Below are 17,777 nucleotides of genomic sequence, written 5' to 3' on the forward strand. Positions count from 1 at the left end.
TTTAGGTTAGAGATGCCTTATTAATGAAACATTACCCAACTTCTAGAGTTCTACAAAAATTAACCTTATAGGTTAGATCATAACTTGATCCGTTGAATTTTGAAATTTAGCATAAAAATATGAATCAAAAGGAGCAATAAAGACACAATGCCTAATTGAGTTTATCAACAAGTTATGGAAAAAAAATGGCTATTTGAAATGAAATTGTGAATGCTCCATGTGGATGGATCAACAAATGAGAAAGAGAGTGACACCAACATAATACTCGAAGGACTAGGGAATTTGTTAGTCGAACAATCCTTATATTTTAATTCCAAATGTCCAATAATCAAGTTGAGTATGAAGAATTCATTGTTGACTTAATTTTGATGAAGGATGATCAACGTAACAAAACTCTTATATGTTGAAGTGGTTCCCAATTGATAGTTGGGCATTTGACATGGAAGTTTTAGGTCAAAGACCCCTTATTAATGAAACATTGCCCAATTTTCAAAGTTCTAACAAAATTGACCTTGTATGTCAGATCATCACTTGGTCCGTTGAATTTTTAGAATGTAACATCAAATATGAACCAAGAGGGTCAATAAAGGCACACGGCGTAATTGAATTTATCAACAAATTATGACAAGGAATTGCTATTAAAAAGAAATTGTGGATATTCTATGTGGATGGATCTCAAATAAGAAATAGAGTGACACTAACATAATACTCAAAAGACTAGGAAATGTTAATAGAATGATCCTTTTGTTTTGATTTTCAAATGTCCAATAACTAGGTTAGGTATGCAAAACTCATTGTCAATCTACTTTTGGCGAAGGATATTACTGTAACAAAACTCTTATATACCAAAGTGGTTCTCAATTTACAATGGAGCATTTGACATTGGAGTTTTAGATAAAACATTTTTGTTAATGAAACATTACCATCACCTGGTTGACATGCTTGCACATTTGAATAAAATTCATGTCAAACATGTTCATAAAAAAATAATGTTTGAACTTATCTTTTGTCAAAACTCTCTAGTACTACGAGAAAATGACAACATTAGATAGTTATCAAACAAAAGCTTTTATCTCCCACAATTAACACACAATTTTGTGTAAGATACAACATAATGGCTTGTGCTAATAGAAAGTTCATTTGGACAACTTATAAACACAACGAAACTTATAAATATATGATTAAATAATTTTTAGTTTATTAATAAATATAAAAATAAATAATTTTTAGTCTTTAATAAATGTTTAGATTTTAATTTTTTTTAGCTTTTCATAAATTTTATTTCTGTTTTGATTTTGTTCAATATTGAAATTGGTAAGTAATAAATGGTCATCAAGTAATCTATGAACACTTGAGTAAGATTGTTTAAATAACTTTATAAAAAATTGTAAATTTTGTTTTCAGTATTTAATAATTTTTTTGTTAATTCTAAAAATTGCATTTATGTGTTTTATATTGTTTAGTGACTTTTTAAAAGATAAACTATCTATAAGGTGATTATGTCAACTATGAGGTAAGATCGATAAATATATTAATATTTAAAATAATTATTTTACATTCCAATAACCAAAAATCACAATTAAATTTGAACAATTAATATGACTTCTTACATCCTAATATCTATAACACTAAAGTATCTTTTCGTAAATTTATGGAAAAAAATTAGGAAATTATATTCTAGAAAAGATATTTTTTCCAGATTTCTTTATATGAACAAGATACTACCAAATACAAATGAGTCGACTAATATTAATTTGTGTAATGAAGTGCTTTAGGATTTGAATATTTGTAATACTAATTTAGTTATGAATAAATTATATTACAAAATAATTATATTATGTCTGTTCAAGGTCTCTAAAGAAAAAAAAAAATTGAATTATTTCTGTGAGAAAACTTCTCGCCACCACAGTGTTATAGTTGAGATTAAATTTTAGCAAAATGAACTAGAAAAAAAAAATCCGAAAAAAAGTACTATTCTTCTCTGTTACATTTCAAGAGAATTCGAACCATGTGCCAAGAAAAAAAATCCAAACAGATACATTATCCTCAAACCAATTCTCAGTGTGGACCAAATATTTTGTAACCACACACAAACTTTCCCATAACTACAGTGGCAATTTACGACAGACACCATCTGATATTTTTGTTCCTAAGACATATCTTTGTCTGAACATTTCTACTCTTTCAGAGAACAAACTCCGATTTTTCTCTACCAGCAAAATCATGGGCCCACTTCTCCCTAGAGAAAAAAAAAAGGAACAACTAAGAATTCAGCTGCTAAAGCTATCTGATATGCAATGATTACTACTGATTCTGCAGTTTGGTCTAAAAGCAGTGATTCATGTTGGTGCACTAACTTGAGCAAAAGGGTATGGGACGACCAGCAGCAGCACTGATGTTTGGGGAGGACAAAGTAGTAGAATGTTGGTCTCGAAGGCGTAAGAAACGAAACATTGCCGCTCCTGCCACTGCTCCACCACTGGGAGCCACCATATATATCCATATGTTCTTAAACTTCCATGAGAGAATTGCTGGACCTAATGATCTTGCAGGATTCATTGATCCACCTGAGACTGGCCTGCAACAAATAACCAATGACTTTGATATTGCAAAATAAGACTAACAACATGTTTTGTAACAGAGAAATAATTGTTTTCTCAACAAGAGCAAAAATGTCATTACATAACAACCACAAATCATTGTTTGAAACCAGGTTAATTATCTTAAATAAGTTTAACAACCAGGTTATCCTTTGAATCGAAGCTAACTACAAGGATCACATAAGTTTATATCATGTCCTTGTTGATCACATTACCATCTTAATTTTGCAATATCTAAAAGTAAGTTAAAACAAACAAAACTAATTTAACCAAGCACTTTTGAAAGAAAAAAAGTATGTAAAGTAGGTACCCTGTGATCAGCACAGCAAGGCCAATTGCTATACCAGCAACAAAGCCAGATAAATGGCCCACCTGCACAGTGTTCCAAGTTTTAATTAGGTAGTTGCATATTTAAGAAACTTAGGTATGTAACCTTGTTGCTTAGTCCTTACTGATTGAGATTCAGATGTCAAAGCTGCAACAAGGAACATGATGATGAAAGTTGCAATAAGCTCCACCCAGAAGGCAGAGGTGCACCCTTGGAGTGGCATGGTCATGATAGCATCTGATTTTATGCCGTATACAAGGCAACCTATGTATGTTGCCGACATAGAACCTACTATCTGTGCTATTATGTAAACTGGAACCTGTTCAACAAAATAATGGTACGTAGTCATAAACTAATCAATTATACCACCAGAAATTTTAACAAGGGCTATCTATGCCTTGCTATGCTATGCTAGCTCTTGTTCTATTATTATTATCACCTTGAACCATGGAAATTGACCCATTGTTGCAAAGGCTATTGTGACAGCTGGGTTAACGTGCGCACAAGATATTGGCCCTATAGAGAAAATTATCACCACCACTGTTAACCCTGCTGTAGCTGCATATTCCGGAAGCCCCACAGCACCCTTTTGGAATTGTGTGCTTGCACTGATTCCACATACACAGAACATCAAAATAAAAGTACCCACCATCTCTGCCATTGCCTACACAGCAAAAAAATTGTACTTTTCATTTTACAAAACTTTATACTTTGTTTCTAGGCAAAATAATAGGCACACTATTTGGTTTCTGTTTTGATCATCATGTTTAGATTCTTTTACAGCTTCAACAGGATTTTCACCTAACATGTTGATAGTATTAACACTTACCCTTCTCTCATTAGTAATAGTCAAAAGTGCTACCTCACATTCCATACAATGCTATTCACTCCTTGCGATGTTCAGTAAATTATGAATTGCTTGCTTTGTTTAGATGTTTTCTAAAATCCAATCAGAAAACTCTTGACAAAATAATCAAGGGACGGTTGTGTTCTAAAATTATGCTTCAATGAACTTCTTTGTAAATATACCAGAAGACAAATAAATTAACTTTCTCTCATAAGCTTAATTCATTGTACTCTCTTGTTTTTTCTGTAAGGATTTAGGAAGAAATTTACTTAAACAATGCCTAAATATAATCAGATAGGTTCTTAATACTCTTACCATGCGAGCATAATTCAGGTCAATTTTGATGGAAAAAAAGTGGAGGACAGATTTGTTGTCCAAAAGATATGTATGTGTTGATGTTGCAGCTCTATATCCAATGTCCTTATCGTCCACAGAGAAGCCACTGCTTGATGCATAATTTGAAGAATCAGGTGATGGATGGTTTTCAAATATGTCTGTCATGATCAAACTTGTCTAGAACACAGCTTGGAGGAACAAAAATACTTCAGTAACAGTCTTTGATGAGACCTCATATATATGTAGAGTAAGTGCAAAGAACATGTTGCCAAGAAAAAGTTGAGTTCTAGCATTCCATGGAACTGTCATGATGCAGTAATGTGGGGTAAGTTTAACTACGGTTGGAACCCTTTTGTTGCTCACACATATTTAGCTTTCTAAAAGATTTTCTGAGAAGGGCATCAACATACGATTCATGTGTTGCTTGCATTGACGTAGGAAGAACAGTTTGTGCTTATTAACTGCTCCAACGTAGAATTTAAAACTATTACTTTTTGCTTATTCTTTAGTATGTAGAATCCAAACTGAAAGCTAGCACTCAACCACTTCCTGTCTAATATTACCAAGTTTTGTTTCTTATCATTCTACCTCAGTTTCTTCAATCCCTTTTTCTTGAATTCGCATTCTTCATGAATACATGATATGATTATGTTTGAAAAAGAAACTTTTTCATCGAACAAAGAACTATCATGTTTGGCTGTCGAACTCACTTATTAAATTTGATGTAAAAATTGTGTCTTTTTCTTTGTAAGTAGATCATATCATACTAAAAAAATTTACATGTTCATGTTTGAAGCAAGTCAAAAGAAAGTTGTAGCCATAAGAAATTGCAAAACTAGGCAGAGTATATGCCATTTTTTATGTATTACAATTTTCTATATGGTCAAAAAAAATATTAATAAATTCAATATCAACCATTGAAAGAAATAATTTCTAATTGAATTTTACTTACTTTTGGTTGATTCATATTAGTTGAGATAAAGTCTTAAGATACTGGTAAATCATGTTCATGGAAAAAAACGACTTTGTAAATAATAAGTAGTAAAATAATTAAATTTTAGATGGTAATTTGAATTACCAATTATAACACTACCATATAGTATTCTTATAACGATTATATAAATCGATATTGCTTTCCATTAATATTAATATGTATTTTTTTTTAAATCATACTAACATGAAAAAAATTACTCAAAACTACTCATTTATTTTACATATTATCTCTAAAAATTACATATGATTTTAGTATTGTAATCGTAATGATTTATTTTTACTTACTTTTTTTTCTATAAGTTCTAAAAAGTATTTTATTATTTATTCTAAAATTATTTTTCTATAAGTTCATCTAGCTGTCATGTTGATGTCATCAAGAATCACTATAATAAATGTCGAGTTATCATGGACAAAAAATGAAAATAATATGTTTGCAAGAAATAAAAACAAAGAAAAATATATAGGGATTAAAAACAGAAGTAACATGTTAGAAAAAAACATTAATATACTTTTCATCGTAAGGGTCTCTTTGTTTCTAGATGCGGAAAGATGAAAAATCAAAGAAAATATGAATTTCAAGAATATAAAACTAAGAAAATGTGAAAAACTATAAAGTTATAGTAATATATTTATGGACATTAATAATAATAATGATAATGAATAATAATAATGATGACACTATTATTTTAATTTCTATATATAGATAATATAATAAATACAAAAAAATTCTAATTTTAAACAAAAACAAATTATAATCAATATTTAATAAAAAATATTAAACACAAAATTCTTATTGACATGTCCCTCAAATTGATCTGTTTGGTCAAGGATTAGCCTTAGCCTTGGTGAAGATATTTGCAAGTAGAAGAAGTTGTGATGTAATATGTGAAAGATATAACATAATCATGCAATGCTTCCCTCATAGAATGATATTTCACCTCAATGTGCTTAGTGAGCTAATCGAAATCAAGTTTTTAACAATCTGAATGAAACTTGCACTGTTAGCATAGAGTGGTGTGAAAATGGTTTCACAGAAGTTAAACTAAGCCAAAAGACCACAAAGCCAAATTATATTAGAGCAAGTCATTTACATAACTTTATATACTTAGATTCAATTGAGAATTTAGAGACACAATACTACTTTTTACTCTTGCAAGAAGAATGGACCAAGAGAACATGAACCAACTAGTGAGTGATTTCTATATATCAGGACAACTAGCTCATTTTTCATCATTATAACTAACCACATTAAGAGATTGCCCAACATGAAACAATAGGCCTCAATTATAGGTGTAATTATAGGTGTCTTTAAGGTAATGAATGATGTGATGAAAACAACCAAATGAAGATGACGAGGAATTTGCATGAATTGACTCACTTGCTAGAGATTGTTAATAGTAGTTGAGGTTACTCACCTGATTCAATATAATAAACATTCCAAGAAAATAATTTGATAGACACTAATTTTATAAACCAAAAATAATTTGTCATTATATTAAATAAATTAAATATTATTTTAGATACTAGAAAAATTATTAGTATCTAAAATAATTTTGTATTGTTAATAAATAATTTCTAAACTGATATTTAAGTAATTACTAAAATTTTAGTTACTAACCCAAGACCATGAGAAAGAAGATGATTGACTAGAAAAGAAATAATTGTTTTATAAAACTTTAACTCAAAATTTAAGAGAAATCTAAGTGTCGATTTATGCATATGTAGGGATAAGAATGTTGAGATAATATACTTTTATGTTGTAAAACATCACGAAAAACATGTGAAATATAGTGTTTCACTAGAACCAATCCATAACATCTTAAACATTGTAAAAAATTTAACTTTAAGAAAAAACAAAGTAAATCCAAGTGAATGAGATATAATCATGTTACAAAATATTTCTAATTAGCATTAAATAAGATATGAAAGACACCTCAAATGTTACTATAAATAATTTCAAAACACTTTTCAACGCAAAGAGTGTGGATAAGAAATAAATAAATAAAAAAACTTGCTATTTTAACATATTTGAACACAAAGCATTTAAGTCAAAAAAATCTTGCTATTTTAACATGTTATTTTGGGTGAGGAGATGTTCCTCTTGTTAATAAGTTCACCAACACAAATCTCCATTATTTTGTTTGAATCAACCCCATTTAACATAGGGGAAAAAAGCATCAGGTTTAAAAGTAACACACGGTACTCCAATATTAGACTAAACTTAATGCAATATAATGGATAATGTTTTGTCTTGTTTTTTAAAAAAAAAGAAAAGAAATTTCACCTTAATGGTAGTTTTGATATTTGTCGAAATAAGTTATTATGTTGATAACCAAAATAAAATTATAATATGATTGAAAAACAACATAAACTCTTTTTAAGTTTTGTCCAACATTTTAATAAGAAAAAGTGAATTAAAAAAAAAATAAGAGATTGATTTTAATTGTTGTTCATAGCATTTCAAGTAGCCGAATTTGATAATTTAGAATTAGGACTATCTATTGTCACACTTTGAGCCAATTAAAAGAGATAAAGCTTTGAAAATGGAGGGAAAGAAAGACAGAAAAATAGTAACGGAAAGATATATTAATATTTATGTCTTTATTTTAAATTAGTTTAATTTAAATATTTTTCCATGTAAATATTTCACTTTATACTTTTAGTTTCTGTTATTATTTCTTTTAAATATGTGTCACTCTTTACTTTGAGTTTTTATAATTATTTTGTCTTTAATTTCTAAGAATATCATTTTTATTTTTAATTCCTAATAACATCAACTTCATATCAACAATTATGTCAAAAGTTTCACAAAGACAAAGATGATAGAGATTTAAAAAAAATCAAATCATTTATCAATTTTCTGGTGTGTTTACTTGCATATATAGAATTAATTTATACTTGTAGATTTCTTAATATCACATCCATATTTATAAGACTGATTCAAAATAAAACCTATTATTTCTAATGTATTATTAATTAGAACACAAATGTGTGAATTTAAAAATTAATATGATAATTAAAATCTTTTTATCGAAAATTTTTATAGTGTATGATATCATATATTAAATCTTGATTAGAATATATTCTTAATAATTTTGATATCATATTAAAGAATAAATTTAAGTTTGATTTATTTTTATAAAACTAATTTAAAAATTAAGATTTATTTTTATTTATATATTAAGAATTAGTCTTATCTATAGAGGAATAAAATAATACCTATAATATAATAGCTATAAGTTATATTGGATTCTTAAAATGACATTCAATTTTACTAGTCTTATAAGGTAATGTATTATATGGTGTTAAGAACTTAAAAAAAAAGTTTTAGATTCAAAGTTGTTATTTTCATTTACTCCAACTAAAAGCTTTATTTATCAAAAATAAATTGATCACAAAACATATTGTCCATTAATGTTCCTACATCAATGTGCACAGAATCCCTACAGCAAAACACTTGCTACGTCTTAGGATGCATGTTTTGCTAACCTTTTATAGTTGACTAATTATTGTGTTCATGTCTCCCCTACCATGGTCCATTGTCTCCTCTGTTTTTTATGTACCAAAAATTTCCTCAGAATATTAGTGGCAACTTAAAAAATTACTCAACTAATTGAACTAGATACTTTAAGATACATATAGATAAATTAACTGATGGAAAGTGAAAAGAAAATAATTAGGTCGTTGCAACAATAAAGAAGAAAACTTGAATTGTTTGGCTGTTAATTTCGTTTTCAGGTCTTGCTAAAAATTGTCAATAGAACATGGTTAAGGAATCATTAAATAAAAATTTGTCGAAGATCTAACATTTTTTTTAAAAAAAATCTCCCCTGAAAAAGATCTGGTGCAATATTATAGATTTTGTAAGAAGAGGAGTACTAACACTTTCTTAAACATATCTCTTTTAAGAAATGATTCAATATTATTTAACATTTTATTAAAAACTAAAAAAAATAGCAAAGTCGAAAATAAATAAGTGGGACAAACTAAATTTGTATTTTTTTCAATAAATTTTATCTAATAACAGAGAGTGGTTTAGAGAATTTGTTAAAAGTGTGAATTTTGAAGTATACTCTGAAAATGTAGTGGAGATGAGCACTTTTGTTTGAACTTTTGAAAGAAAATTGTTATACACTAACACTTCACATGATGGTTTTCTGTCATGAGTCATTACATGATGGATAAAGATATTAGGGAGGAATGCAACAATGAGGTTTTGACTTTTGAGTGAGGTGCAATAGCTTTGCAGAAATGTGAATAAGAAAATTTATAAAAGCCTACATGACTACAACAAGGGACTACAGAGAGCTACACTTGGACCACAGTGCAATTGTAGAGAAATTATTTTATAGACCAGAATTGTTTAATCTGATGACTAATCTTTATGTGACATGTAATTTTATTTTGTAGTTTGTAGAAAGAATGTGTCACATAATGATTGGTCGGATTACATGAACTTGGATCATGTAATAATATATCTTGCAGTTGTAGCATGAAAGAGAGGTTTGTCTGCTGTTAGCTGCTCTATTGAGTTATGATAATAGAATGGAAGTTAATGTTTGGTTGTTGGGAAATAGCCAAAAAAGGCAGGTTTAGGTTATGGTGTTGGTGGTGTAATTGGTGGTTCAGTGGCATGTGCATGCCAGCTTTGCAGCTGCCAAAGAAACATGTAGTTTGTTATCTGTGCTTTCTGCAGTCTCTTTTAGGTGGAACTTGCTTGGTGGCTTAGGTAAGTGATCTGGAATCTGATTCTATGGAGCCTCTGCCCCGTAATTAATCAATCATGGAATGAACCAACACTGCAGTCTGCTTTGGGAATTGGGATGACCCTACCAACTCTTTTTTAAGGCTGTCTCTAACTGTTCTTTTTATTTCATCTGTACCAAAATCAAAATGATGACTCAGATGAAAGTAACAAGCATTTGATTACACCAAGCGTGTGGGGTCAAGAAATATGTTCTGATGATGCTAATATTGCACAATATTTTAAGAACTATTCTGCTCAGAATGTAGTTCTAAGGATCAGTTTGATGATTTTTAGTTAAAATGTCAATTTTCACATGTTTGATTCAAGTCTGCAGTCTGCTTCTTTCAATGCACCAGATAAAAGAATTTTTTTAAAGTCATTTAATTCTGTTATAATTATTAATGCATTTTTTGCAAACATAATATTTGGTCATGTTTTTAACCATATTACACATAGGTACACACACTACTTAAATTTTGAGATATAGTGCAAAGTTTCAAATATTTTTATTTAACCACCTTTTTTTATCTGTTCTTTGTATGAAGGGTGCCACATTCTTTGGCTGCTCATTATTTTTAGAGTCATATTCATCTAGAGTTTGTTCTTACCTAGTTTTCAACCAGCTTTACAAATTTATAAAGTCATAAAGGTATATATACCTGCTTGAGGTTTTCTTTCCATCACAGGTGAAACACTCCAGAATAATTATACTGTTCTTTTCTCCTTTTGTGCAATTGAACGGACAAGAGATACTTCCCGATCCATACTCTACCATCTTCATGTTCCTGTAACCTGTAACTGCAGTTTCCCTGCAAAGGATGATGTCAAGATTGAATCACACAGGCTGAACTACTAGACCAACAGTACTAGCTATATAAAAACTGTTACATATTCTGTGACAGCCATTTTTATGGGTTGTAAACTATAAATACTTTACTACTGAACACATGGATCAATTGTTACATTATTGTTTCAGTTTAATCAGTAGGATTATTTCAGTTTAACCAATAATCGCAGTGTCCTTCTAAATATTCAACTACGTAAAAATACTCAAAAAGAAAAAACTTCATCCTTCACATTTGTCCTACTCAACTCGAATAAAATTGTTTCTAGTGGAGGATATTTACAATGTTTACCCCAAAAAAAAAGTTAAGTTGCAGCTAGTTATTTCTTAGCTTGGACTACCATTTCTCTGTACTCATACTAGAGTGCAACTGTAAAAGGAGACTCTCAATGAGATTCAGACGCAAATGATTGGATGAGTAACAGTGTTCCATCCAATCATTCGGCAAATAATATATTTAATATATCAGTATTACCTAAAGATGAATTAGATTGAAACTTGGTGAGATTAAGCTTTATGCTGGAAACAATTCATGATTGTGATCTCAACAAAGCCTGTCTTGTGTCTTGTGGCGTGTGCTTTTCCATGTGATTATTGTGAAATAACAACAAAAAGTTATGAGGAATCTAGTGATAGTCTTCTCATTACATCAGTTGAGGAGCTTTAAATAAATCAAATTCACTTGCCTTTCTTCTCACATACTTCTTTTCTGATTCTGTAGTTTTAGTTTTCTGGAATCGCGAAGGGTAACTTAAACACCTGGTAAAAATAGTTTGTCCTGAACAAATAATATGATTCTGGAGAATAATGAAGAGATTGTTCCCCAACAGAACACAAACAAGAAAAAACTTATTATGCTGCTTAGGACCCAAAGACAACAAACAAACAAACTGGAGTTTATCAACAAACCAACACATCTACTCATATGAACAAAATAAGCTATAGATGAAGTGTAGGGACTTGAAATTATGAGTTATAACCACCTGAAAGCATAGACAATAACCAATTAGTCCTACTACATACCCGTTTTATGCAATCATTCTTTGGTCTTCAATTGCCTTAGAACTTGCTCAAGAGCACGACATCACGAGAAGATTGATAAAAGGAAAAGAAGTTTGTTTATGTATGTACTAAGCAAGAAAATAGTGTCTGCTTGGATGCTGATGCTGAGGGGAATGAAGCCTGGTCCGAAATCATTCAGAAGAGTTTTGTGTGAGACTTCTTATGAATGATCTCGAACCAGACGACATTCCCCTCAACTTTTTATGTATATATGGCAGACAGGGGAAGGGTGAGAGGTAGGGAAGAAAAAAGAGAATATGATAAGAGAAAGATGACTAAAGTTTTTGATATGGCCATGCATTATTTTTTTCATGGGGTCCTTATTATATACGTAAGTTTCAGAACAGATTCTTGTTTCTTCTTCTCTCATTTGGCCGTTGAGGAGATTCTTTCTTTGTTCACATGATTTGGAGTCCACTTTCTACACTACCCCTAACTTGCTTTTCACACGTAGGATTTTCGTTTAATAATAAGAGCTGTTTCCATCATGAATCCTTCATTCATATAAAATATGGTTTTTTTGTTTGACAAGCTAACATTTTGTCAGAACGTTGTTTGATTATGATTTATGTCATCTGTCCTTGCATGGGATTAATCAATCTACTTTGGAATTTGCATTATCAAATGAAGCCTAATTAAAATTGTGTCTGATGTTAGGCTAAAAACTTGACCATCAAACCATAGTTAAAGTAAACGACTCCCTTTTCACCTACTTAGCTAGCTACCTGAGTCTAACAAAAGTAGTACTGAAATTGGAGGCACATTATACCCTTATTGGTGTTATAATCAAAGTTTTGATATTCTGATCAGTTTTGATTCTTTTGAAGGTTTTGACCTTGAGTTTATACTCCGCTCTCAAGTAAAGGATTTCCCTTTTGCTTGCCACTAGGGTAAAGAGAAGATAGTGATGCACTTCGATGGGGATCCGTCATACTGCAGCAATATGCCAAACTTGACTAGCAAGTTTAACAAGAAAAGTTGTTTAAAGGTATAATATAAGCATATATGTACAAAGACATGAGAGAGAGAGAGTAGATTTAGTACCAAAGAAAAGAGGAACATAAAAGTCGCAAAGATTTGTATTAATGTTGCCTTTTGTTCAACTACTTTGTGACATTGCATCAGACCCTCAAGTATTGTGCCTTCTTAGAATGTAATAGTCTACCAATATGTGGCAATAGATAATCATTCATAAATGCGACATTTAGTGTGTTTATATAATATTATATACTATCATTATTAATGTTAATATGCATAAGCAAACAAAAAGGGAGTTCCTAGTTCCAATAAAGTAGACATAAACATATTGTACTAGTTTTTCAAACAATGGCCTCAAATTTTTACTGTCAACAGTCACCTGAGATCAGTCCAAATCTGACATATTTACAAATTTTCATTCAGGATATTTTCTTCAAATGTTAAACACTACACACATGACTGTTCCTTTCGTATATAGAAGCCAGTGTTCAAGCTTCAAACTCAGCAATCTCCATTTTTATGTCTCCTTACGCGATTTAAATTTAAAATGAAACTGAGATAAATCCAAACTTGCATGTTTAAAATACTTTTACTTAGACTTTTAGGTAGAGAAGCCTTGGACACATCACAGATACAAATGAGAAATTGTAGATAAGAGAGAATTTGGCTAAGTTGGAAACAAGTGTGATCCAGCTAAGAGAAGTTAGTACACCTTATTCCTGTGGACACGAGCCTCCCCGATGGATTTTTCCCCCATCAAGTTCATTATCAAAACAAAGGTCACTGAATATGCTAAGGACGTTTTTCTAATACGATCAAAACAATGTCTGGCCCAGAAATCTCCATAATGTGAAGGAAAAAAAACACACATAGATAAAGTTTTAACTGGGGAACTTTTTAAATTAAGACAACACTTAAATTCAATATCCTTTCATGTTTATAGATCTCAGAATCGAACTTGTGATCACATACTCAAAAAAATAAAGTATAGATACATTAGTGGATATTATGATGCAAGGGATATAGAAAAACAGAGAATGTGTATATTGTTATGATGTTCATGTAATTAATTACTGAAGATATTAATTAACACTTGAATTTTGTCTGTATTTTAAGTCAAAATGAGCTTTTGGGGGGCCTGCAAATGTCCGAAAATGCTGGCAGAATAAAGTTTGCTTGATATAACTTCCGAGAGCTAATAGATAAATCTAACACCAAACAAGCCCAACAGAAAAAGGTGGATGAAATCATTACTTATATGCAAAATTATAAAGAAATCATTCCTTAAATGACCTGCGAGTCAAAATGTCTCTTCATTCCACATTTTCAAGTTTCTTCAACCAGAAAAAGGTCTCAGATTTTAAAATTCTGCCAGAGGGGACAATAATTGAGACACTCCTCCAAGAGAAATTTAACTGGTTGAAAAACCCTATAGGGATATATTTTTCCTCTTTGTTTTAGACTATCCTACTGTGTGGCGGCTTACGTTATCACATTGACCTTCTACCTATAGAAATCTGTATCATCAATCACTTCAAGATGTTAAATCTTCTATTTTCCTTTGCTTTTTCCTTTAGTTTTGTGCTGCTTTATCTTAAACCTTTTACCGTAAAAAGTAAACACATGATTATACAGTTGTTTAAGCTTCGGTGATTATATTATAGGGTTATCAATGTTGTCGTAAATTTTCCACCTGGTCAACAATGTTTAGCGCCATCATTACATTTGCAAATTCAGTTTCTTCAATGGCAGAGTCATATCAGAATCATTAGCTCATTCTTTTCTGACAGTAGGAATAACCAACCTCGTGTGTGTTCACTTCATGTGCTTTTCTTTCTTGTCAAAACTTGTTCCTATATAGTTAGGAACTGGAAGTTGTGAAATGGCCTTTTATTATATTAATTTTTTTGCACTTTCGAAGTGGAGGCAAATATACAGTACTACAACTCAAATGCAAACATTTTGATCTTATATAAGTGATAACATTGTTAAAGAACTAATTAATTAGGTGATTGTTTCTTAATCACATAAGCTAGTATTGAACATTTGATGAAAACTCATACATAATCTAATTAAAATAATATAAATTGGGGAAGATATACAATATTATTCATTTTGGGCATTTATTATCTTATCTAACTTCAATGTTACAAAGTGTTGCAAATAAGGTACAATTATAATATATGTAAGGTACATATTTTGAGTTTTTTATGTGAATAGTACAAATTTTAAAATAAATTCTTCTGGACCATTTTGCATCTTATTTCCCAAACTAAATCATTTATTATTCAATGTAAGAATTTGGTTTTTGGGGGAGCCGAATGTTTATCTATTTTTTTTTTCCAGCACGAAAATTTGTTCAGAATTTGGTTTTTGGAGACCGAATTCTGGGGTTGTTTTTGCGTTTCCGAAAAAAAAAATCCCAAAATTAGGTTATGGGGAGCAACTTTAGAAACTTAAATTTTTGTATTTTCGATGTTGGAGCTGAGCTGAGGTGAGTGTATGAGTGTGGTGCTCATAATTTTGTAGTTTAAATATGTTTTAAAAATTTAATTAAAAATGGAGAGAATAAATTTTAAATGTGAGAAAAATAATTATTTAATTATGTAAGATTAAATATAGTTTTGTTGAGTAGAGAATTTAAATATTTTTAAATTTAAAAATAGAAGTAAATATAATCAGAAGTTAAAAATGCAGTTAGAAATATTAAAAAAAAATATAGGTGTTGGATTTAATTTGTATAAGAGAGGGAAAAAATATAATGTAGGTGGAGAATTGATAAAGTTTTTACTGCAATTTTTTTTAATTTTTCATATAAAAAATTAATAAATTAAACTACCTATATTTTTATTTTACATTTTCAACTTCACTTTTTAAAATCATATAAAAATAATAATTTACCAATAACAATAAATATCCACAAAAGTTTAACATTTTTTTTTATTTTCAAAATTTAAAAATATTTTAATTCTCCACACAATCAAATTATATTCAATGTTACATAATTTAATAATTTCCCCTTTCCCAAATCATTTAAAATTTATTCTCTATTTTTAATTAATTTTTACCTATTTTAAAATTTAGTTTAATTTATTTTTTCCTCACTCACCCCAACATTGCATAAAAATAAATGAAAATCTCCTATATGGATCCCATCATGGGGATTTTAATTTCAATAAAGTTTTACACATTAAAATTGGGGAAAATATTTTTAAATTCGTCCATCAAAATTTATTCTAAGTGAAATTTTACATGTCAGTCGAAAAAATAGATATCGAGATTATGAGCAATACACTCATAGGCTCAGCTCCGCTTCAACGTTGAAAAAAAAAAAGAGTTCCTACAAGTTGTCCTTCATAAGTGAATTCCATGACTATTCTTTCCCTAAAAACTCAAAAGACAAGTAAAAATTTGGCTCCCTAAAGACCAAATTTCGATCACGAACCAAAAAACCCACATCTCTTCTTCACCACCAAAAATAAAAATTCAAAATTACCCCTAGAATTTGACCTCCCGAAAACTAAATTCTAAACAAATTTTCGTGTTGGAAACCAAAAAAAGGTGAGAATTCAGTTTCCCATAAACCAAATTTTCACCTGCGAATAGTAAAGGGTTTTAGTTTGACAAATAAAATGCAAAGTGGACTACTTAGGGGATTTTTGTAAAACAATCATACTATTCACTGAAAAAGTCTACAAAACTCATATTAGAAGTTAATTATGTGAAGTTGAGTTAAGTATAAACTCATTTATTAAGATGATATCTTGTTAATTCATAAAACTGTGTATTCTAAAACAAAATTAACATATATTCAGTTTTTTGTTTTAAACTTAGTAGGAATAAGTTAATTTATCTTAGTTTTATCTTTATGTTTTGTTTAGATACAATATTTAGGAAGGAAATTGTTTGGCCAATCACTTCCTACTATACTCTCTATATAAGGAGAGCTTATGTATTCATCTAACTTAACTTGGTTCATAATGTGAATTTATATAAAAAAAATTATTCTTGGTGGTGCTCTTTAGTTTATTTTTTGTGGTGCTTTTTAACTTATCATTTTTGGTACTTTAGTGTGATTTCAAATTCGAGAAGTAGAGAGTGTTATCTATTAGGATTTCTTATCTTGTGAGATGGGTCATAAGTAATGTTTCTCCATACTTTATTATTTCATGGGGTTGAACGATCGCAATGTTATTTTCAATTTCTATCATTATTGAATTTTATCTTGTGAGTTAGGTTATAAGTGAAAAATCGACATCTTGTTATCTCATGAAGTTTGAGTTGTGCAAGGTGTTTTACAATTCTTGACATTTCTTGAATATATTAGCATGTAATATTTTCCTCAAAATCAAGATCACATGAGGCTCATTTTATCAAACTAGGAAAAATGTTACTTTCACAAAATTATAGTGACTTGAAAATTAGTTTGGAGGAATTAGAGGGTATAAAAGCTACTCCATATTTTGAACTTATGTTGCAAAGAATGTAATTAGATGAGAAATATAACTCAAATGTGTAATTTTCGTTCTTAAAAGCCTTCAAGAAGCATATGAAACCATTAGAACTTAGATTTTTCTTATAAAATTCTTAATTACATCATTAAAATATTTTCTCTCATTCTTCAACAAGAAGGACAAACCATTTGTAGAATATGATAACACATTAAGATAAATATTCATTTTACTTGACAACCGCATTAATTTTCTAATGGAGTTTTTGATGAGTTGATAAGAGTATCATATCCATGAAAAGTTTTTGGTCAATTTTTATTAATTGTAAATTTATAATTTAACAATTGTATGTTTGTAAATAATATCTAAGACAATAAATAATAAAATAAATAAATAATTTATAAGTATGTTGTAGGGATATCGTGTGCGGAAGCGTGATAATTTCAACCAAAGATTATGAGAAATTAAAGTAACAAGTAAAGTGAAAATGATACCAGAATTTTTAGGTGGAAAACCCCTTTAAATAGAGGTAAAAAACCTACAATAAATTCCTCTCAGACTAATAGATAAATAGCCTTAAAACAAATTCTC

General features: G+C 29.6%; 1 protein-coding gene across 10 annotated transcripts; it reads right to left on the bottom strand.

Annotated features, from left to right (window-relative positions):
- Positions 1 to 1,957: 1,957 nt before the first annotated feature.
- Positions 1,958 to 12,054, bottom strand: LOC137829802 (probable aquaporin NIP7-1). 10 transcript variants are annotated; one of them, XM_068636718.1, is made up of 9 exons: positions 11,719 to 11,940; positions 11,382 to 11,492; positions 10,511 to 10,660; positions 4,091 to 4,217; positions 3,368 to 3,592; positions 3,053 to 3,247; positions 2,911 to 2,972; positions 2,358 to 2,578; positions 1,958 to 2,239 (listed from the first exon to the last, which is right to left on the bottom strand). In XM_068636718.1, exons 3-9 carry the CDS (start codon positions 10,630 to 10,632, stop codon positions 2,106 to 2,108), a joined length of 1,086 nt encoding a protein of 361 aa, XP_068492819.1. In that variant the 5' UTR covers positions 10,633 to 10,660; positions 11,382 to 11,492; positions 11,719 to 11,940; the 3' UTR covers positions 1,958 to 2,105. The 10 variants fall into 10 exon arrangements, with proteins under 10 accessions (XP_068492819.1, XP_068492818.1, XP_068492822.1 ...); XM_068636717.1 differs by having other exon boundaries at positions 11,171 to 11,454; positions 11,719 to 11,936; XM_068636721.1 differs by having other exon boundaries at positions 4,091 to 4,288; positions 11,171 to 11,454; positions 11,719 to 11,936.
- Positions 12,055 to 17,777: the final 5,723 nt, after the last annotated feature.

This window comes from Phaseolus vulgaris, chromosome 7 (assembly GCF_000499845.2).
Source record: "Phaseolus vulgaris cultivar G19833 chromosome 7, P. vulgaris v2.0, whole genome shotgun sequence".
Classification (NCBI taxonomy): Eukaryota; Viridiplantae; Streptophyta; class Magnoliopsida; order Fabales; family Fabaceae; genus Phaseolus; species Phaseolus vulgaris.